This window comes from Corvus brachyrhynchos, unplaced genomic scaffold, assembly GCF_000691975.1.
Source record: "Corvus brachyrhynchos isolate BGI_N302 unplaced genomic scaffold, ASM69197v1 scaffold83, whole genome shotgun sequence".
NCBI classification, from domain to species: Eukaryota; Metazoa; Chordata; class Aves; order Passeriformes; family Corvidae; genus Corvus; species Corvus brachyrhynchos.
In genome coordinates this window covers 11,253,273-11,277,725 of record NW_008238464.1, presented here as the reverse complement: position 1 = coordinate 11,277,725, position 24,453 = coordinate 11,253,273, and the positions used below count along the sequence as shown (strand labels likewise).

Genomic DNA, 24,453 nt, shown 5'->3' with positions numbered 1-24,453 from the left:
GGACCGGTCACCTCTTCCTCGGTCAGAGCTACTGACCCCTCACCAGCTGTAATAGTTTTCTGTTCCACTTTAACTTATAGGGCTTACATTCTTTAAAATCATGCTTTTGGAATTTGAAATACTAGAATATTAATTTTTTATGTAAAAGAGTTTATAATAACCAGGCCATTTGTGTGTACTTGTAAAATTTATACATATATATATTTATATATTGACTATAACTTTTCAATACTATATTGAAGAAGTTTTGTTTCATAATAACAAAAATGGTATGCAAATTTATTTTACATATGACTCTGAATCAGAGGGTTTCTGACATCCTCATGCCAAGATTTATACATATTTCTAAGATACTTCTGTCATCAAAACCACACAAATAATTAACTTCCTGCTTAAGGATGTTGAAGGCTAAGGCATTTCTTTGCAGTATTTTGGTTGATTTGCCTGTAGCTTTTCTGTAAAATAATGGACCTTAGTATTAGTTTAAAAGCAAATAAATCCATTATTATTCACTTTTTAAACACAGGGATAGATTGTAGTAATACAAATGGTCATAACTCTCTTATGAAGAATCAATCTGTTCTATTTAAAAAGTTCGAAGTGATGTAAATCATTACCTTAATTTAAAACACTATTTCTTTGCAGTTTCTTCCATTTCTAATTAATTAATTGATCCCATAGTTACAAATAATCTCTGTACCAAATCTAGAGAGAGCTCATTAAAATTTTTTCAGACTGATTAAATAGCATTAGGATTTATGAGTCTCAGTGGATGTTTTGTCATAGAATGGAGAAGTTCAAAGAGAAATTTTCTGCGACTTTTTTGCTATAGAAAATGTAGTGAAAGAACAGTAGATTCAGAACACTATGACATTCAAATATTTTGTAATTTTATTCTATATTGTACAACTAAAACAGGATAAAGAAGGCTGATTTAGTACTTAACATGACCATCATATAAAAGGATGCTAAAACCTTTTTTTTGTGTTATCCCCTTTATTTTTTAACTTTTTCCACTTTTTTTTTTTTTTTGGCCATTCAATTCCACCATTTTTAGTGTATGCATGTAGTGTATATATTTTACTTACTATGGTTTTCAAGCATGTATTTAATTAGTGATGTTTCTCTTATTCCTTTTGTATACCTGGAGGTTGAATGTATTAGGAGTACTTTACTTAAAATACAGAAATTACAGACATGAACAGCCATTCTAGGTGGTGCACTGAGCTGTAAATTGGAATCCCTGCTGTTGAAATCACGTATTTTAATCACCATAAATCTTCCCCTTTTCCATTTTATGAATTTATTGGCTTATACTCTTTCCTGAATGTTTGCAATTCACAAGTTTTTATTTTAGAAATAAAAAAGGGCATTAAATGTAAAAACACTGACATTTTTCAGCTTAGTTCAAATTTACGTTAATGGCTGTTTCTTCAAGCTTGGCTCTAGTCTTTCTTTGAATAGGCATACATTACCAATTTTTTCTCATCTGAAACAACCTTCTAAATAGCTATTCATGGTATAAACCATTCTGATTTACCCAAGCCCTGCTGTCTTATCTCCTTGGACTCACAGTTCTTACCAGCTGTTTTAGCATATTGTTAGATATTTGTTTTTTCCAGTGGATATAACCTGTGATCATAATGGTCAGAGTATACCTGACTTTTAAAGTGTTAGGCTGCATTCGGGAGGACAGATAACAAAGAGTTTGTAAATGATAACTGTTGTTCTCAGACAGTGTGGTCTGACAGAGACATACAGCACATGCCAGTGGCTGCTTACTATGAAGAGGGATCAAGGTTGCTCCACAGCTCTTTCTGGCTGAAGGTGCATTTTGAGGTAGAAAGTAGAATTTGGTCTTTCTTTTCAGAAGCCACTGTCTTGTCTGTACTGATGTTTTACAGTTCATGAATTAATTAGGCATTTGATGGGTTAAAGTCAATAAAGAACTTCTTGTCTGCTTTGTTGATGCCAACTCCAGTGTAGCCATGTCGTTAGTAGACTGAATGAAGGTCTGGGATGTTTGAGTGTTTCTGGGGTGTGTGTTTTCTTCTTGCCCCTCATCTTCAAGGTTGTACTCTATCAATGTTGCTGTTAGCCTTGCATCCTGTGCTACACTGTGACAGGCTTCCAAACACAGCAGAGAAGATTCTCCCGTGGCAGAAGTGTGTCGTGGTGTGGGGGTGGTCCACCCTGGGAGGTGGTGGGACAGCTGAGCAACTGATTCAGTGCCATGAGAGATTGAAAACACTGCTCCTGAGTACACACACCTTGCTTAAGTGTTTTGCAACAAAAGCAGAGTTCACTCCCTTAAACAAATTTAGATTACATAGATTTAGGTAACATGGGTTTCACTGTTATTGTACATGGAGTGATTGAGAGGCGAATGAAGTATGTCCCATCATTTGTGTATACCCAGATTAGTTTAGTTCTATCGTGTAGAACCTGCCCTGAAGTTTTGAAAATGGATAGCAGGTGAAATCTGAAAGGGTGTATCTATGGACTTGGAACAGAACATTTCCACTTGTCTGCCTTCTAACCAAGATGAGGTGCCAAGTCCAAGGAACATCCCTTTTTCTGATTTTATAGCTTTTTGGAGAAATGGGATTTTTTTGCTTTTATGTATACATCCAAAATTGCCCAGTCTCAACAGCTTGTGTCTTTTCATCAGGAACTAAAAATACCTTGTAGTTAGTCTTTTGTAAAGCATAATTGGAAAACTAGTTCCAGCACATTTCTAAACTGCCAAGAAAAGTCCTCCATAGAGAACATAACAGCAATATGGGACTTCTGTTTTCTTTTTAAAGCAGATCAGAAGAGAGTTTTATCCTTGTCTTGTCCACTCTATGGGCTACTTTCTGAAAAAATGTAGGAAAACATCTTGTGCATTTTTGAACCTGAGAAATTCAATCTTCCAACCTTTGGGCTTCCTTGGGAATTGTCCTAGTTATCACATGATACATTAGCTCTTTGCTCAGAAAGGTTCTTGGCTAGAACTTCTTCCTGAGTTCCTGAAGCCTTTACTTTTCTTGATCTGCAATGTGACTGAAGACTTATTTCTAGATGGCAAGTTGTTTTTTGACTATTTAGTATATTTTGCTGGACTAGTTCTTGAATTCCTGCTACTATGGGGCACTGCAAAATAATTAACAGCATAACTTTTTGTATGGGTTCCTCTCCCTTCTAGAGAAGCTATTGATTTCAGACAAACACTGAAGAAATTTAAAGGAATAAATTATTAATAAATCATCATTTTAAATTGTGTATTAAGCAATTTAAAGTAAATAGGTATTGAACAATATAGTTTTATGTGTTAAGACCTCCATCTTGAAATATTTCTAGAAGCTTTAAAGCTTGGGATGCAAAGATGCAGGACTCTGGTGGAATGTACTGTTGGCTGAATCCTGCACCTTCCTCAGCTGCTACACAATCTAAGCATGTAGCCCTTACTTGTGTCTCCCAGGCTGGATGATGAAGTCTGTTGTTAGGAAGCTTGCCTTCCAGCTGTAGAGAAAAGAATGTGAGGTATTTCACCATGTCTCACAAGCTAGGACTTCTGAAGATCTACTTGTCACAACCCACTGGTAGAGGGTGTGATGTTGGTTATAGGTTCTTGTCAGGTGGAGAAAAGACACTGGACCATGTGTCGGGGAAGTCTTATGTTTTATTGTACAGTCTTCTTAACTGTGGCAACCAGCCCAATGTTTACACTCAAAAGGTATTGGCTAACACACCCTTAAATTCTTACAATACATGTCCACAAAAAGTATCGGCTAACAAGCCCTTAGTTTTGTACACTACACTTCATAATTCCCACAAAAACTCTTCAGAAGGTGCTGGCTCACGAACAAGTCACCACACCACTATACAAAAGTAATGAGTTGGGGTGGGGGAACTGAGCAGAAGTCTCAAAGTGGAGCAGGAAGTTGCCTCGACAGCACTTCCCCACCTCCATGGGACCCTCTCTTCTGATCACCTTTCCTGTAGCAATTCTCTGAATATTTGAGACAAAACATGCTTAGGTCCTCTACACTTACTATACACAGGCATCTTTTCCCTAAATTCATAATAGGCCACCATTTTATACTTACAAGATAATTAAAGGAAGGAGACTTTGTTTGTTTGTTTGTTTTCAGGGTTTTTTTCAATTATCATGCTCTTGGTTCCTATGGTTGATTTACTTCCTCCCTTTTCTTCTGAAGCATGTGTACTTCTGTGTTCACACATGTACACATCCACTCTGCCAACCTACCCATCCCCATGCTGGCAGTCTTTATTATATATTTGTGGAAGAAAAATGAGGTATTGCATGGCTTGCAAGTAATTTAACTTTTAAGTGTTCCAGATATTGCCCTTGTTACTGCAGTGCATGTTTATTTATGGATGTATTTGTCTTACAGAGATGAAAAAAGTCATTGAAATTCCATGCAAAAAGTAACCTGGTCAAGGTTTGCTTTCACTTAAGGTATCTTTAATGATTGAAAGAGGAAAGAAGGATTATAATTAGTTCTTAGTCTTTGGGGTGCCCTACTTGGGGGGTGGAGAGGTAGGAACACATTTTTTTCCTTGCATTTGTCTTGATAATGTATCAAGTAGCTGCTAAGGAACTTGATGAAATGTGATGCAGAATAATAAATTATGCTCTGCAGCCTTCTATGCTTCTACGTGAGGTGAGTGTGTAAGCACAAAGAGACTGGTACACCTCCAAATTCAAAAAGCATTATATTCAGATTAGCAGGTCACTGGAGATGCGTTGCTAATTGTTTTAGGGAACTCATTATGGGTATTATCACATATTAATTATGCATGGTAAGTAGTAAAAAAGAGGGGGAAAATCCTTGTTTTATGATAACTTGCTCACTGAATTATCTTTTCTTTCTTTCAAGACCTTGAGCGTTTTCTTAGAGATGCCAAACAGCAGTCATTGAATAATTAGATTTTAATTAACAAGAATTTTCACAAAAAATGTTTTTAATGTCTTTTGAGTTATAGCAAGCATGAATAAATCCTCTTTCAATAGGATCTAGTGCACTGATCCTCTCTGTATCTGGAGTTACCTTTGTAATCACCCAGAGCTTGTTGTAACAATGGTTTTCAACAGTTTCAGGACAAAGAATGAAGACTGAAAGAAGGAATTGCATTGTTGGCAATATTTTTGGTTGCTTCTTTGTAAATTATTGTCATATTGTCAGCTATGCGTTGTTTTAATGCACTAAGGGTAGGGAATGGCGAGTTTATTTTTTTGCTGTTTGTTTAAATTACTTGTTCTTTGTGGAGATGTGGTTGTAGGTAATATTCAGAGAGCTGGTATTACATGATAGGGTTCTTACTCTGTTGTGTGATAAAGAATTTGTAAGAGTCTGTCTTTTTGGCATGGTTGCAGAAAACCTACATATAGAACCATCAATTAACACTGCTAAATTATTTATAGTCTAAACAGGGCAAAGCTTTTTGCTCAGACTGATTGCTGCATCACAAAATAAGTGCACTTAGAAGGTGATTACAAAGTGTACTCCATGAAGCAGTATTGGAGATTTTTTCTAAATTATTGTTGTGATAGGTGTTATAAAGATAAAAGACCTTGTAGTATAAAAAGAACTGAAGACATGAAGACATGTCTGCTAAAAAAGGGTGCCTAACATTTCCATTTCAGCATCTTTTAATCTTAGAATAATAGCATAATTCAAAGCCAAGAAGGAAACGGTTCAAGTTAAACTTGAGTAAGACTGAAGTGATTCTGATTTAAAGTAGAATACAATTCCAAGCAGTAGCAGAAATGCTACCCTCCTATTCCATTAAAGAAAAGCTTTTCATTTTTGTCTAAATGCTACTGAATATCGGAATTGCTGTTCGTGCTCAAATTCAGTGTCCAGCTTATTTGGCACCATCTCTGATGATAGCTAATAATCACAGTTTAATAATCACCTTTTAGCTAGAGGGGGTTAATTTATCCACTTAAATTCTGTTGCTCCCATATCAAGTTGTTTTTTAACAAAAACAGATGTAAAAACAGGCTACAGTAACCCATTCACAGGATCTGTGTTTTTTCTTGACACTGATGTGTGCCTGGGACAATGAATTCTGTATATGTTGCATATGTTCCAATGTCAGCTTTTTATATGTTATGAGTGAGAAAGATAAGAAGTAATTGATCTGCCACTCAGTATTGTAAATGCTGCTTGTCACATCCCTTTTTATTTTTTGCTCCCTAAATAAAGCCCTTTAGAGTCTGTTCAAAACCTCACCATCTGAAAGGGTTGTGTTTGGGTTTTTTTGTGGGGATGAGGGCAGTGATATGGTTGGTTGTTTGGTTTTTTTCTCCTCATAATCATTCTGATTGCATTTCTTCAAACCCTTCCTATCAAAAACATTTTAACATAGAATAATGTCTGTGAGATCTAGTACATGGAGCATTCCAGATGAGACTATTTTATATATATCTCTGAATATAAATAATATCACCCAAGATCTAAATTTTCACTGAGCTGATCACCCAAGTTCTGAATTTTCACTGAGCTGTTTACAGTGATGTCCAATACATAAAGCAAACGTTAGAAAATGCGTCCTGCCACATTTCTTGACCATTTTATTTCATTTGACACTTGACTGCCCAATAGACTATCACTCCAAAGTTCTTACAGATGTTATCCCAGATGACCTACAAAACTTTGTGTTATCAGCAGGTTTTACCAAGTATAGAGATAAGGATTACTAGTCAATACTTCCCTGAATAGCACCAGAATTATTTTAAAATGCAACTGCAACTATTTTCTAAGATAGTGGCGTGGTAATGGAAATGGCTTTTGATGTTAGTAACTCCTTCACTTCATAGGTTAGTTGCTTCAAAGCCCCAAGGTTTTGCTGACTAGTAAAGACTAGTTGATGCAATTTCATCCATTGCTGAAAATATCTTCTGTTACAGAACATGTTTTCCTCCATAAGAAAATTGTCCTCTTTCTCCTGAACAGACACCTGGTCACAGTGATGTATTCAGTTTGTCTCCAGAACATATTATTGCATCTTGTAGCTCAGACTGGAGACATTAGAGGTTGCCTGTTGTCCTCAACTTCAAAACTATTACAGACTCAAAATATTCCTGATTCAAAAAAGTGCCATGGGTACAAAAAGTATAATAGCATGTAACTTATCTTACTGCTTTTCACTCTCAATAATGCAGTTACCCAAGCAAATTAAAACAAAACCTTTGATTTTTTCAAAGAATGATCATGTATCTAAAGTAGAATGCATTTGCAGTCTTTAGATTAGCTATATCATTGGAAGACTGATATCTGTTGTGAGTTTTTAAATTTCCAGGCCAAAAATTTTCATTGAGAAGATTTTTTTTCCTTAAATTTCAGCAAATAAGTTTGCAGTTTTTTTAAGATGTTCCTCTGAAGATAATATTTTTGCAATTATAGTAATAACTAGTAAAATGGTCATATGATAATTCCATGAAGAGTTATATTGTGTAGAGTAGGTGTTTGAAGTTTACAAAGGTGGAATTCCTGTAGTCATGTGTTCTAGAAGTCAGGAATAATGCTATGACTCTACCATATGTGACCATTACTGCATCTGGGAATGTTTCCCTGGTTTCCTGATGTTTGTGTGCTGCTCAGTGTGGTCATCATATTTACATTTAAGTACACATTAAACCATGAGTGGATAAAAAGCATCATATTCATGTGTGCTGGATCACAGGCGTGGAGCCCACTCTGGACAACTGTTGGAGCACTGTGAAATATATGTAAACATTTAAGAAGTACAGATGTAGCTTCTAGAAACTAACCACTATACACATACACTGATTGGCATTTGTTTAATGAACATTGTGGCTTTTTTAGTGATCAAGATTCCAATTCTTTATTTTAGATGGCAAGCAAGTATTGTCCCTCAGTTCTCCTCAGAGTTAAAAAGTTAACAGAGGTCGTTCCTGATAGAAATAAGAAGTAAATCAGACATCTCTGATTTCAGCTGTGTTCTCTGCTGCCCTGGTCCAATAAGGATCAAAAGTGATTTAAGCAAGACAAATTTTAGTTATTAGCCAAGCAATAAGAAAGGGAGGAAGAAGAGCATGTACCAATGATTCCTGAAATAGTGTATTTTTAAATATACTGCTGGAGAAGGATGAAGAATGTAGGCATGAAGATTGCACAAGGCACAGAGGTCAGCGTGATATAAGACATACAGCTGAAAGTGGGAGAAAGAGATAAAGAATGCAATTAAGTGAAAGGATAGAAGATGCCTAGGGAGTAGAAGGAAATAAAAGCAAGACATAAGTAATTGTGGGTAAGATAATATAGGGCCTTGAAGGTGAAAATGAAAACTTGAATTTGTAACTGCACTAAGTAATCTATATACCTTCATTATAAATTATAAAGAGTTAATAGTGTGCAGTAGCCCATTTGTCCTTATGGCTTTCTCAAGCATTTTTTAGGGAGTGTAGATGAAAAGTGAGGAAATAGTCTATACGTTAATGATGTATGTACTGAAATAGTAAAAGCATTTACTTTTTTGAGGCTAAGCATTCTGTCTCAAGAGGATTGGTAGATGATGTGACAGGGCTAACATTACAGCAAAAACTCTTCAAACATTTAGGATGCTACATGTCTAAATATAAAATCTCACGAAGATAGTGGAAAGAGGAGTCAGCTGCAAATGTGCACTTTGGCATGTCTCTCAAAGTAAAGAAGTTTTCTTTAGAAACACTGATGTCAGTTGCATCTTCTAGTATTGCATTAGCTAGTAACTCTAAAATGTTTGGACAATTTATTACTGTCCCTTTCTCCTGTAATTTGATTTTTTTTTTGTTATCCCCTTAGCAATCAGTTGAAGAGCAAGTATGCTTGAAAGATGATTGTTGACTTTGAGTAGGCTGGTGGAAGACTTAGTGATATCTTCATATTTACAGCTCCTCTTTACACCTGATATTAGTAAATGACAGCCTTAATTTTCTTTAAGATGATTAATATTTAGTCGAGTAACTTTCTTGTTTCTCTGATTTTGTTTAAATAATACGGTGCTAATGAATGGTGAATAAAATGTTCCATAAGTTGAATACATAAAAGGTGTTCAGTGTAGTTTTTCTCAGAAATTTTGAAATATGTCTATTCTTTGCTAGAACAATTCAGTCTCACCAGCTTTCACACCATTTTTAAAAATCTGTGAATTGAGTCCTTAGCTTCTCTGTCTGAGTTGAGTATGTGATCTGGCTTTCTGTAAAGTGATTACTAGTAAGAGCTTCAGGCTCAATGTCAGTCCAAGGATGAAGAAATCCATCACAGAATGCTGTATTTTAATAAAAGGATTTCAGTTACTCGGCAGTATAAAGACATAATAATGCTTGTGACATGCTGTGGTGTATTGCTTTAGGATCAAACTGAACATTGGAATAATAGCAGCATTGAGAAGAAAGGAAAAATAGGATGTCTGATTTGAGTATCACTTTTTCTTCTATTGATTTCTATATTTAGCGTAGTGTATGGCATGTCAGGCCCGGGTTATAAAGGCTTGTAAAAGAAACTACTTGGATTCCTGATCTTGCATGTTAGCAATCAAGCAGCATGTGATGCATAAACTTGCATAGAATTGGAAAGATCCTAAGGAAGATCTGCTACCAGATGTAGATGTTGGGGTTTGTGTTAAAAGCTTGTTTCAGACCCACAAAAGAGCTGAGAGAGGTGACAGCAGGTGGGGGATCCCAAATCACACCTTCCCAAACAGTTCCCACACCTGTCACTGAAGTTGTCATCCTATCAGGTGACCATCTCCATATGGCCAGGGCAGCAGAGTCCCAAAGGCAGACAGGAGCCCAGATTAAGGACTCCCCCAGAGAGGGACAGCCTGTTTGGGCCCTCCCACTGCTGTCCCAGAAGTCCTATCAAGGTGAATCAATGCTGGATCAATCCTTTTAGACTGAGGGGAGATGCTGCCTAGGGTGTGGCACTCAGTATGGGATGCAGAGGAAGAAAATTTGGGGTGTGATCAGGATTTATTACAGGGAAATAGAGGGATAAGGGGATAAAAACCATTGGATGTGTAAATAGGTAACACATTTGTCTGGCCATGCACAACTCCTTACCAGTGTGGTGTGTCCTGTGTTAGCAAATTTCACTTCTAAATCTTCCTGGCTGAAGGGCATCTTGTCTGTGGTCTGTATGTGTGTGGCCAGCAATTGAAACCAGACCCGGGCAGAGGCCCATGTGTCCAAGGTGCCAGTGGCTGGAGCAAACACAGATCTGGGTGCTGGCAACTGGGCAAAATGAGGTACTAGCCCCCAGCCTGGGACTGCAGGTGACAGGGGGTCCAGCCCAGGCATCTGCAGGGCCAGTGGCCAGGCTGAGTGCAAGCGTGTGAGCACTAGAGAAGAGGCAGCTGAATGACCCTGTGGGTCCTTGGGAGTGCTGAGTATAACTGCATTGATCTGTGTGTCTAGAGTTGTGTATATTTATTTATTTATTTATTTACGTGTGTGTTTGTGTGCTAGTGCCTGCTGGGAGATACATGCTCAGCCTTGCTACTGTTTGTACTGGGGGCACGGAGCTGTGGCTGCCTCCCCTTTGTCAGGCTGTCAGACGAGGCTCTATCCCCAAGAAGCAGTAACCCATTCCCTAGCATCACATGTTTCTCTCTGTAAAGGGAGACTGGATGACCTGATCGTGTTCCAGGTAGGTATCATGCTCCTTCTGTTTCAGTCTCCCAATAAACCCCCTCCTTTCTAAACCTCTCAGAGGCATTGAGCTGAGCTGCATAGCAGAAAATATGCAAAGTAAACATGGAGCTGTGCCCCTATTCTGTTTCCCCTTCCCCTCTTATCCATATTGCCCAATGGTGGGTGATGTTTTTTTCAGTTGAAGTAGTCACCGTAAAAGTCCGTTTTAAAACTTTATGCTTTCTATATGTTTGTGCAAATAAGTTTATAAATCCTTCTTTATTTTTTACTTAGAATTTCTCTTACTACCATGCCTTCCTTCTTGCTTCAAGAGGAAGAAAAGGAATAGATTGTTTAAGGAGAATCTGGATTTTCTGTTTACAGAGCAATAAATGTTCTGAAATGAACTGCAGTTGGATATGTTGTAATATTGCTTTTGTTTGACAGGTTAATAAATCTTAGTCGAAGGTCTGAATGACTAGCGATATTAAAAGCTTGTGTTGCCTGACAAAACCAAACAACCCAACCATCTTTTTGCATTTCTTTTTATAAACACAACAAAGGGCTCAGTATTATTTCAGTTGACCATGGCTCTCATTTTATTTGCAAAGCCTTTGTCTATGAGTGTTCCACACAGTTTGTTCTTTTGGCTTTTTTTTGTGGGTTTTGTTTGTTCGCTTTTTTGGAGTGGAAAACATAAAACAAAATCACCTTAATTGGCAAATGTTTAAAATGCCGTAATTTTTCAATAAGTACACATGTTCATGGTGCAGACACCTTCCATTAACTTTTGCAGCTATGAATAAGCCTAGGAATTTTAGAGAATTTAAATATGTCTTTTCCAACCTGTACCTATGATCTTGAAGCGATCATCTGTTATGTCACTTTCATGCATAAATATATGAGACAAATGTACCCTATATTCACCCTGTGTTATGAATCCTTGCAGCAGCTGGATTTTAGGTACTCTACTGTCCCTGGATCCCAGTCTTGTGCTTCTGTCATTCCACAGAGTCTCTCCTGTGCACATACAGACAGATCTCTTGGAAAGCCCGAGATGCCACAATCTTTACAGCAGCTGGCCAAAGCTGCCCTGTGCCTACCCTGTCCCTCTAAGAGCCAGGACTGACTGTGCTCTTGCCTATAGGGTCATGCTGGACTTCCAGGACACTTCACCTACTTGCCAGCTACTCCAGCATTCTCTTTGCTAGCCCTCACACCCTCACTTGCACACCCATCCTCACTGGAGGTGCTGCACTGTTGGCACATGGAACTCCTGGTCGCATGGCAGGACTGACACTGAGACCTCCATGCACATGTGTGTGCACAATAGTAAGCCCTTGCCCAGGAAAACCATCATAAATGGTGTTTAATTAGAGGAGACAGGACAGACTACACAGACTGATGCAGGAATGGCCAAGAACAGATGGCCCCTACTCACACCCCATCAGCCCCTTCTGTCTCACATTACCACAGACTTCCCTGACCCATGGAGCCTCTCCTGTTGGCATGTCTGTGTGGGTCTGGCCTTGTGGCACCAGCAGTGGCTGGGCCAGAACCTCAGAGGGCTCCTGGGCTCATCCTGCCCCATCATGCAGCACAGCAATGAGCTTTTGGTAGGCTGATGACTGCTGTGATGTGTCTGGGAGCAGCTGGCCAGGGTGTTTCAGGGTCCCCCACCTGCCCTTGCTGTTCCTGCCGTTCTTCTTCCTCTGTACAGTTCTGTCACATAAACTGATGTGTGTGCATATATGTATGTATTTCTGCATATGAAAATGTACAGATCCCTCTCCATAGAAACTTGGCAATTTTAAATGCTTATGTTCCATACGTGCTCTTTGGACTTTGTAGTAATATCATGTTTCATAACCACAGAATATTTGGAAGGAAAGATTCTTGTTAATTAACATCAGCCTACCTGAACTGTGTTCCTTTTCTTCAAGGAAGGTATTTAGGAAGACAACTAAAGTAGGGAGTTTAGTTTGTAAGGGAAGTAGGAAAACATGAAGAGAACCTTTGCTGGAAGCCTGCAGCACTACCACTGCTAAGCACAGGAACATCTGATTGAGAAAAGCATTTTGAGTGTCATGAGCAGCATCTTTGCTTTTCATCAAGGTGCAAGATACTGGGTATCTATGTGAACTAGCTCAAAAGGACAATTGTCACTTGATTTTGTAAGATTTTCTTCTTTTTGGTTCTTTTGGTAACAAAACGTGACCTAGTTGAGCATATAGTAACAGTATTTCTAGACAGAATAATTGTCTCTTTCCAGTTTTAGTCCATCATCTTGATATCCAGTAGAACTACCTGTTAAATTCCGACTTTTCTTGTCAATGAGGAGACTGTTCTTTATGGCTTTAAAAGTATTGAAGTGTTTTTTCTGCAGATGCAGGCTCAGTGGAAAAAAATAAATGTTTAGTGTCTTTTCTCACACTTTTCTGCTTGCTAAGACTAGAACTTACAAGCCTTTGAAGACTATGAAACAGGTGCTTTTAGCCACACCTTAAAGATCTTCAGATCCAGAACATAAATCCTGGAGTCAGTCTTTATGTGTAGATGAGATTTTGAGTCCTCAGTCTTTAGACATATTTGCTATTTGATTTATCAATTTTCTCTATTCAGTAATGAATCTTATCTGTAACTCACTAGAAGCAGCTGGAATCAATTAGTAAAGACTTGAAATATAACAGAAAACACTACAACGTCTAAAAAAACAAAAACAAGAAGAGAAAAAAAAATCACCTGAGCCATTTCCTGTGTGTTGAATCACAAAGTTTGAGATTCTCTTTTGCTTGTTCATCCAACAGGCAGCCTGTCCTCTTTTATTTTTGTAGTCACAGAATATTTTACCTGGTAGCCAGAATATATAATTCAGTGAGTGGACTGTGTGGCAGTGATACTTTGTCACCTTGACGCACCTGCTGCAGTCTGGTTTCCCTAGGGAATACTTATATAATGTCTGGGTGCTGAAGCTTCCAAGTTATCAGTAAAATGCTGCTTGTAGCACTCAGCTGCTTGTCAATTTATCCAGATTCTTGGCAATATATTGGCATCTATTTCTGAACTGATTGTATTTCAGTATTAGAAGTGCTTTCTTTCAGGTCATGTGTCGTGATGGTTAGAGCAATGTAAAATCACTCTTTTTCAGTATGCCATGGTAGTCTAACTAATATATAAATACACATAATTTGTTTTAAATAGAAGAAAAGAAGGGTGGACTGTGCTTAGGCAGAGACAACTTGGATGTTTTTCCCAAACAAATGTGTGTTATAAGCACATTAACTCTCATTCAGGTGCTTCTCTGTAATTTGACTGCAGGCATTTGTAGAGAGGGCAATTTGTCTTTGACTTAACTGTGAACAAATGTGTTTATATCAGTATTGGGGTGACTGAGACACTTCCTAATGGAGTGCTTTATATTCTCATCATAGGTTTTGTAATGGTCACTTAGCAATAAGTTTTGTCTATATTTTTTGCACATTTGTCATTCAGACCTTTAAATTTAGGAGTTCCATTACAATGCCATCTGTCTCTGCACCAGTGAGTCTAGCTGCACACTTCCGAACAGGAAAGAAAACCCAATTGATTTCCTATGGTCAGAAGAAAAGGTAATTACAATGGCTGGTGGACACTGAGTTGACCATGAGCCAGCAATGTGCCGTTGCAAGCTTAAGGTGGCTGATGAGGAGGACTGTTGCCAGCAGATTGAGGGAATTGATCCTGCCCCTCTACTCAGCACTGGTGAGGCCATACCTGCAAAATACTGGGTGCAGTTCTGCACTTCCCAGTACGAGACATATTGAGCTACTGGAGGGAGTCCAGCAAAGGGACACCGAGATAATTAAGGGACTTCAGCATACTGCATTTGAGGAAAGGCAAAGTGGGCTGGGACTGTTTAGCTTGGAGAAGGCTCAGGGAAACATTAATGTAAGTAAATGCCTGAAGGGAGAATGCAAAGAGCCAGGCATTTTTTAGTGGTGCCCAATGACAGAACCAGAGGCAATGGACACAAACTGAAAGACAGGAGGTTCCCTCTGAGCATCAGGAAACACTTTTTCACCATTAGGGTGACCGAGCACTGTTGCAGGTTACCCAGAGAGGTAGTGGAGTCTCGCTCTTTGGAGATAGTCAAACACTGTCTGGATCTTCTCCTGGGCTGTAGGTGTCCCTGCTTGAGCAGGGAGTTGGCCCAGGTGACCTTCAGAGGTTGCTTCCAGTCTCAGTCATGGAATCACAGAATCACAGAATATTCTGAGTTGGAAGGGACCCACAAGGAGCATGAGTCCAACTCTTAAATGAATGGCCCATACAGGGATCAAACCCACAACCTTGGCATTATTAACACCATTCCAGCCATCCTGGAATCATGTGATTCTGAGTCCATACAATACTTATATATCATTTGCATATTTTCTGTGTATATATGTATATTGTGTGCCATTACATAGCAATAAGTAATTAATAATTACCTAGCAAAATAATGTGGCAGCAAGCTTTAGAGTAGCAATTCCAATAGTCTCAAAGAAGTGGACACAGTTTAAATGGGAAATCAGCCTGCATCCCTTTTCTAAAGACTCACTCAAACTGTTGAAGGTCAGCAAATGCATGATGCTTCAGATCAGCAGATTCACGAAGTGGTGATTCTTAGTTTTAATATAAAATCATTATTGTGCTGGATGAACAAGTAGTTTTCACTTAAGCATATGGCCTGATAAAGTGTTTTGAGAACTTTGCGCATGAGAGGTTGTTTTACAGGCAAATACATGGTAGTTTTCCTTTTGAATTAGTCTGCCATCTGTCAGCTTTATACCCTGTTGAATCTGAACATTATTTGTGATTGAAATATACAAAATGGGAGGAGGTTTTAAATAAAAATGATATTAAGAAAAGCTGATGAGAATCCAGATACTGATAAACTTGCTTCTTTGAAGAACTGAGTATCCAAAAGAAGTTACTCATGGCAGAAGTTGTGTGACAAGCATAGTAACTAGTCGCTAATACCATGGCTGGTATTCCCAAACTAATGTTCATGTTAAGTGAGTATCATGGCTGTGTTAGTTACTGATCTAATATATATCTTAAATTGAATAAGACTTAAGGCACAGAGAGAGAAACTATCTGTATGGAGACCATATATGCACCGTGTATTGATCCACATGCATACATACACAGAGTTAAATAAGCATGTTTTTCTAATTTTGTTCATTGTTTACTCTGATGCATTCATCTACATTTTGTGTCCCTTATTCCTTTCATGGAAAATGACTTGTTACTCTTCCTGTAACCATTCCTGAGTCAAAATAAGAACTGAAAACACTTGGTCGAAGTTACTGTTCGCATTCTCTTATCTGGTAGAGTTGGTCTAATAGAAAAATAGGCACAGCTTGATAACTGTGTGTCATCAATGCATTTAAAAAAGTGCTTCTATGCAGTATTTAAAATAGCTAGATCATATTAGAGGAATTTTGACAAAAGCATGTTGAAATGTATTGAGATTAAGACTTAAATGACTTTCTACATGGGAATTCATTTTAAGTGTATATTAATTAATATTAATATTAATTTTCTTATTTACAGAAATATTTGGGCTTGGAGTTTACAGTGGAAAGAAATTTTCTTGAGTCTGTTTTAATGATTGATTCACATAAAACTGTTTGATATTAACTGGCTTTCCTTCTCTGCATTTTTCATAGCTTGAAGTACCTAGGTAACTATTGCTTCCCCAAAATAAACAAAGGAAGCTGATAAAAACAATCTAGAGATTAATATGAAAAACATGACTTCTCTACTGAAATCTTAAAAAAATAATTATGACTTTTTTTTAAAACTTTCCTCTTAATACGTAATACATTCTTATTAAAAAATTTGCTTTTACCAATAATAATTGTATTGATTTAGTAGAACTTGCCATGCACTTAGTTAATCCTTTCAGGGTTAGGAGAGTGGTTCCATTGAATTAATTATTTCTCATGATAAATAGTTCAAAAAGGGTATATCATACATAGTTTATGTAGAAATATGGTTTTTATTATTAATTCTTTTACTTTTGGTGGTAGAATTCAGATTCTTTAGAAATAGCGTATTTAGCACGCAGAAATAATTTCTCAGGTAAAGAAAATTATGTAAGAAATTTTGAGTTCTGAGCTCCATTTGCTTGCACAGTCAAAGCAGCTTTGCAAATTAAAAGGCTGAGAAATCATCTTTTGAAATCACGAGGACAGTTACTTAAATAGATCTCATTATTGATGTAATGAGGCGTTTCATTTCAGATGTGGTATTTTTAGATTGCTGTTGCAAAAATAAATTATGGAATTATGACATTCCTAACCATAACCCAATGCCCACAGGTGGGCTACTGTTGAAAGAGCACGTTCATAAATCCTTGCACAGCCATTTCGTGGTTTTACACATACAATCAGCTTTAAGTATGCCAGGTATAAGATGGTAAGTTGAAGGGATGAACACATATGATTCAAATACTGTCCAACAGGAGCATTTATATTCCTCTTAACTTTAGGAGTTAATATTTTTTCCAACTTAGTTTTGTACATTCTTCTCCACTTTCCTCTGAAATCTATGTTGAGAAGAGCGAATTGCCATTTTTAATGTATTTTTTTTCTGTAGTTGAAATATTAAGAAAATAATTATTACAATTATGTTAGTGTTTTGTTTGTTTTATTTAAAGGTGGTATTTTCTGGCTTTGTGCTTGGAGTTTTATGCTAATAATCTTAAATATTCTCTATAATAACTTTCAGCTTTGAATTTTGAATGAAAGGCTCTTTTCTTCCTGATCATGAAGAGTTAAAGTGTAACACAGCTATATCTCACCAAGTCACTCCAGACTGGTGACACTCTTGTGTACAGTTCAATGAGAAGCTTGTCCTGAATAGAAAAAAATGACCTTTTCCATAATGCTTTTGCACTCCCAATGAAAACCTCTTTAAAGGTTAATGCCTCTTCTCACCCTTTTTCTCTTTATTGAAGAAATTAGGAAATTACTGTATGTCTGAAGCAATATGTGGGCTGTTATTGACACTTCCGTCAAATATTATACAATAATTAAATAATGTTTAGATCAATTTCATGTAAATTTCACCATGCAGGCTGGTCTTCCTGTGTGGGAAAATAACACTGGTCAAGAAGACATTATAGAACAAAAGTAAACTATTGCCAAAATAGATTTTTAAAAAATTAGCTTGCTCCATGAGAATCAAGTGCCTTCTGCAGCACCTGCTGAGGCAGTTGTAGGCAAGTGATGGTGTCCAGTTACACAAAACAAACAGGAAGGGTACCTGCTCTGGCAGCCTGGACCTGTGGGCTTGTCCACATTCCCTGTGGCATAAAGTTCATTGCTTTTATTTAGGAAATACTTTTGGTGCCTACTTCCAGTTTCAGTTTGAGGCTTAGCATTTGGATGCATCAAAACAGTTCCTCCTTTGGGTGTACCTGGTTTGTATCTCTGATGTGTTTGCTCATGAGATGGGCCCAGCCTCTTCTCCAAGGTGCAAAATGATCATGCAGTAGGCAACAGGGACAAGCTGGAACACAAGAAACTCCTAGATTCTTGGAAAACCATTTTCACCCTAGGTATGGCTTCGCCATATGGGAACAGGTATCCAGGAGGATACTGTGGAATCTTCATACTTGAAAATGCTCAAAGCTCACCTGGCCAAGGACCTGAGCAGCCTGCTTAGGCTGGACATGTGTTGGATAGGGTGTTTCCAAATGGGCTCCAGGGACCCCTCTTAGTGTATTTTGTCCTAGAGTTCTGAGCTCTGTGTGCAAGGTGCTTAGTTTGAATGTGTTGAGCATTACATGTCAAGGAAGTCAGTGGGTTTGGTAAAGACAGTTCTCTGTGGAAAGGAAGGCAGCACAAATTAACTATTTCATTGTACAGAATTACTTTTTTTGGCCACTTTTAGAGATAAGTGACATAAAACTCCAGCATGTTATGCAATATGAGTAGCCTCAGTAGAGAACATCTTGAGTATTTGCCTTGTGTTCTCCATAAAAGAACAATACCCTTCTATAGCTAATCCAAGCTGCAGTTGATTGAGTTAGATTTCTGCTGCTGGGATAATCAGACACTGTTTCCGAAATGCCTGGGAATTTCTTGAGGCCTGTAATACAAGTTAGCATACAGAGTTTCCAGTGTACTGTCCTCTAAACACACAGAGCTCTGTGAAAAGAGTGCTCCAGCCATCCGGAATGATCAGAGTAACCCCGCATGTAAATGTGACCTTCTCCCTGCCTCACAGAGCTGCTGTGTCTGGGACTGACTGTCACTCACAGAAACACTTTCTTTCATTTGATCAAGTCTTGAAAACAAGCAAGAAATATGAAATTTCTCCTCCTTCTTCCCCATTTTATTCCTTCTGGTCTTCCTTGAGATGACATTCTGTGAACTGGTTTGTGAGAGAAGAACTGCTGGTGTGGGCTGAAATGTAAAGTGGCATTTATGCAAGAGCTAGAAACAGAGTGATCTAATTATGTGCAGATGTAACACATTTCCTTTTTTTTTTTTTTTTCTTTTTTCTTTTTTGAAATTATGCTATTATGTTTTTTGTTTTATGGTAAATAATTTGATTCTTATATTGGTCTGCAACATACTAGTAGTGAGTTAGTAAAAATCTGAATTAAAAAGCATATGTGCATGTAATTTCCAAACAGTTCTTAATATGAATCATTGACTCATAAAGAATGGTGGCTGTAGTTAGTATTCTGAATACTCTGGTGCTTAATTAGTTTGATTTTAAGTTTCCAGCTTGTTTATTCATTTTTTATAGCATTTAAAAACATCTTGGCTTACTCCTCATTTTCCTTAATGGAACTAAGTTGTAGGGCTGTAAGCTGCATTACTTTCTTAACAGCATATTTAATATGATTCTGTTATCCCTGGCTGGTCAAATTGGCACATGTCCTTAAAATAAAATGAAATGTAATTCATTATTGTATTCACTATTGGGATTTTTCCCAACTATTTCTGGAAGGAGTGTAAGTCCAAAGATTAGGAGAGAAACATTAAGCGCGTTATTTCATTACTGTTTTTCATTAATTCATCAGAGAATTAACACAGTAGAAGACCAAAACTGCAAATATTGCAGCTGCTTAAAATGGATTTATTCAATAATGTTTAAGTAATTCTGATGGTAAATGGGTCACCCAGAAATACATTTTCCCCTTGTTCCCAGGTACTTGGAATATAAAAACATAAGAAAAAAGAAAACATAAGTTGAGCTATAAAGTAGTCCAGCATCTGTGTTATGACATGTTAAAATTGTTGTTTCCTCTCTCTTTTTGTGAATTTCCACCACCTCCCATAAATGACAAACAGCACCTTTTCAGCATCTCAGTATTTTGTGTGGGATATGGATAGGTCTATGTTGTATTCTGAATTATATTATGGTTCTTGAAAATTTCTGGGTCACTCACATGACTAACAGAGTTGGTTAGTACTGGAACTATTTTGAAAATCTAAAGAAAATTGAGCAAGGAAAAATTATAAAAGTTGTTGAACAAAACACAAACCATGATTTCAGTAGTAATATCTTTCAGACTGATAATTTATTTCTTAGATACTACTTAGTTTTGAATTTTAACCATATAGTATGGGCTAATTTTTCACAAAGAAAAAAGTAAAAATACTTCTGACAATGAACAGTCAGCAAGTTATATGTAGAAATGAAAGGCCTGAGCTGGTTTACAGAAATCAACAGTGTCATTTTGATATCCATGTGACCTGGCTGTACTTGGTGAATTTCTTCCTGCAGCCTGTTTTGGGGCTATTTTAGAGATATGATGAAATTTGAATTAGTCCTTAAACACTTACAGAAGACTGTGTCGGGCATATATACATAAATTAATGTGTAAGGGTACCAAATATTTCTACAGTGCAAATTTTACAAATAACCCATCATGCTTTTGACCAGTTGATTTGATTATGAAGGGGGAAAACATCAATTAAAAATAAAGAAGTTACAGAGTATAAGATGCTATCCATAAGAAGTCCAAAACATAATGTGTCACATTCTGATACCAAATGTTTCTGTGTCATTTGAGGACAGATGATGAAAACTTTCTTTTCATTCTTTCTTTACAGAACAATAGATGGTAGTGTTAAATTTGCAGATAATTCTGTGTGTATAAATCATGGCATCTTTAGTCTCATCCTTCAGTCTTTTTAGAGCCAATATAGTAATGTCGCATGTGGTCAAGGATGCTTGTTTGATAAGCACTCCCTATGCATATATATTACCTTCACAGCTTTTCCAAAATCTTAGTTTCAAAACTGATTTTAATCTTTTATCCTTCCAGGCTTCTTAGTTATCACTAATAGCAATAACATTTATGGATATCCCCGGTAGTCACATAATTATTCCATCCAGACTTTTGCAGTATGTAGGTTAGAGAGGGCTTGCTGTACATACCAAGAGCCTAACTAACACTCTTTTCTTATATTCTTATATGTCATGTAGGAAGATAAGGTAATAAGGTGCTGCAGTGGTATTATTTCTTCCTCTGGTTAAGTGATTAATTTTTCTTTTTCTAGATTCATAGAGTGAAATATAAATTAATATACTTTCCTACTTTACTTTTTTAAGCATTTAGTTCATTCCAAAGTGAGAATTGTCCTATATTAGCATGACCTTTTGAGAGATCTCATAGCAGTAGTATTGATCAGTGACACAAGTTTTAGAAATAGTGCAGAGAAGCAGCCAGAATCTCAGCTGAAGTCTGTATAAATCTCATCTGTCTCTCAGTTGGAGTGATGTTGATGTTGCAATACTTACGCAAAATGGGAAAGAACTTGGCTGCTTTCATATCTCTAAATTTAGTGTGTGGGTGGTCCAGGACAGTGAAGAGTTTATAACATTTTTATTTATTAATAAATCCATTTTGTGTGTGAACCTCTGTAAACCTGTTGTCATCCATTAAAAATGTGACTGTGCTGTTGACAATAAGTTTCCGTAGAAAGGAAGACTTAAGGAAGACCTAGTACACTTATTTCCTGTAACACGCAAGACACTGTAATTATGGGTCATTTGCCTGGTTTCTTTGATAATTAAGAGTTTTAATTGTGTCTAGTTCCAGGGAATTAGTTAAGCTTCTCATTATGCATATTGCCTTCCATAATCATCAGCTCTTCTCATACAGTAAGATTAGTGACATCATGGAAGTCAATTAGGTCTTTCAAGGCACAGCAATGAAGTACATTCTTTCGTATGAGCTGGATCAGAAAAGGTTTCTGAAAGGCCTTGACAATGCTCTTCTCTGCAACATTTAAGCTTATTCTTCAAAAAGCAAAGCCTGTCAGAGTTTCATTTATTGTCCTCAGAGTGCTTAATGTCATGAACTAAGCTATTGTTAAGAACAAAACCTATAGGCAGAGCCATGCTTCCATTCTAATAGCAATCATACCAAGCTTTCCAGGATCAGCTGGTTACATATTTGTAGATAGTATCAACATTTGAAAGTATCACATTGTTCAAAATGGAATGCAGTAACTGTATGAAGGAAATGAGCACAAAAGACATTGATGTGATTCCTTTGGCTCACTACAAATCATTAATTAAATTTTACTTTATTACATGCAAGGTAGAAAGTACCTTTTACTTTTCACTTGACAGACTCCAAGTTGTCGCTGACATGTTGAAAGGCAAGAATCAATATTTTAAAAAGAAAGGAAATCAGGAGAGGGTTCTTTTATTTTTCCCCTTCCACAGTCTCTGATAGATGGGTATATATAGTGCAGAAATTTAATAAATCTTGCAAAAATGTTTTCTTTGAATGTAATAGAGTTTTTGCAAGTTGCATCTGGGTTCCCTTAGACCACAGCCAGAACAAACACTGTGCATCCTTTATGTTCTGCAGTGAAATAATTGTGTGTTTGAGAACCTAAAAGGTGCAGTATGCTGTTTTATGTTGATAGAATCATAGAATATTCTGAGTTGGAAAGGACTCACAAGGATAATCAAAGTTCAACTCCTTGCCCTGCACAGGACAGCCTCAGGAATCACACCATGTGCCTGAGAGAACATGATTAGTAGATGTGAGGAAAATTGCCCTAACCATCCCAGCATCTGTTTTCAATTACTAAAATTACTTGTGGCAGTGATTTTGGCATTAGTAGTAGTAGCAGTGCTAATAATACTGATAATAAATGCAGTATGAATTGCTGAAGTGTTAGAAACCGTGGTCGGAATTTTTCAGATCATTGGATGCCAAAAGTTGCTTTGGCTTGTCCATGACCAAAAATTCAAAGTGAATTTGCAGGTCAGAGACAGGAAGAGGCAGGAAGAGATGCTTCATTATATAAATTCTGGAATGGGAATGAGCTCCAGAAACATTATCTTTTAATATATAACATTTTGGATGATATGATTTTTATATATTTATCTTATATGTTTATTATTCAATATTCTGATGTTAAATTTCAAAATCCACACAAATAATGTATGATTATTTTTAACAACTTTGCTTCCAAACTGCAATCTTTTGATTGTGACTATTGTAAGGCATGGAACTTCTGCCTGACTAAACTGTCTCTTCTCTAAATGTAACCTTCCAATTGCTTATTTTCTTTCTCATCATTGATTTGGAAGAATTAAGCAAATAGAGCATGACTTTGACAGCAGTATTCTGATGAGTGGTGTCTGTCTCCACTCATCCAAAGTCCTACTGTTGACCTAGGTAGTTTAGTGTTCCCCGCCTTGTGCACTGAGGAAATGCCACACCTGTAAGTGAAAGCACTGCTTTTGCCGTTTTGCAGGTTGTAAGTTGGTTTGGAAAAGTTAAATTGCCTGCTTATAAAGGTATTTAGGCACTTGCTTAATTTTACTTTAAGCTTGTGATTAAACCCATCCCTATAAAACAAAGCACTTAGGAACATCTGGATAACCCGTTTCTGGGATTTAAGTAAGTGTATTGATGTTTTTTGAATTGAAATTAATTAAAGGTTAATTACCATGCAGATGTTCAAACTGAGAGGTTTGCTCTTGTTCTAATTAGAGGTGTCTAAGCCAAGAAGGAAATTTAGTTTTCCTACTAAGTTTCATTCAGGATCATTCTCTCTTTTAAAACAATCTATTAGAAGTTCACAGTAACATTATTATTTTTTTTTCCCCCTCATCTCCTTTTTTCTCAGTGTCTTGTGTTTGAAGATTCACCACATGGAGTCACAGGAGCCCTGGCAGAAGGAATGCAAGTGGTTATGATTCCAGATGAAAAATTAAATCCAGATCTTAAAAAGAAGGGAACACTGGTGCTGAAGTCCATGGAAGATTTCCAACCAGAACTGTTTGGTTTACCAGCATACGATTAATGCCTAATGCCTGTGAACATGTACTTGACTGGAGATAAATTAAAAGTGAAATGCAATTTTATTTTGGTTCTATGATATTTTTTCATCTTTTACTCTCCTCCTCAAAACTAGAGCACAAAAATTCTGTTACCACCCAGACTTTCACACTTTGATAAATTGTCTGGAATATTTATGATTTGTCCTTTTGATAAATGCTAAATTAAAACAGCATCTTTCTGTTAAGTGAATCCAACCTTGTTCTATTCACATCATAATGTTTTCTGGGAATATTATGAAACTATTTAGACAATTTATTGCAACTGCATTGGAAACGTCTTGTTCTGTTTCCACTTGAATTACTTACTGTTTAGATCTTAACCAGAAATCTGTTCTGGATTGGCTTTTATCCCATTGTAATGTTTTTGACACCGTTATTGCTATCAATATGTTTATCCTTTCCCTCATCCCATACTTGTCCATCTATTCCACTTGTATTGTGTTGTC

At 37.0% G+C, this 24,453-nt stretch overlaps 1 protein-coding gene across 6 annotated transcripts in view; it reads left to right on the top strand.

The window, feature by feature from the left end:
- Positions 1–24,197, top strand: part of PUDP (pseudouridine 5'-phosphatase) — a 68,814-nt gene extending 44,617 nt beyond the window's left edge. For 5 of the 6 annotated variants that reach the window (XM_017737146.1, XM_017737147.1, XM_017737148.1 and 2 more), the window contains one exon: positions 23,794–24,197. In XM_017737146.1, coding sequence (XP_017592635.1) covers positions 23,794–23,970 — 177 coding nt within the window. In that variant the 3' untranslated portion in view covers positions 23,971–24,197. Of the gene's footprint in view, positions 1–10,483; positions 10,649–23,793 lie in introns of those variants that run through there. The other variant, XM_017737149.1, reaches the window with a different exon arrangement.
- The last annotated feature ends 256 nt before the right edge of the window (positions 24,198–24,453 follow it).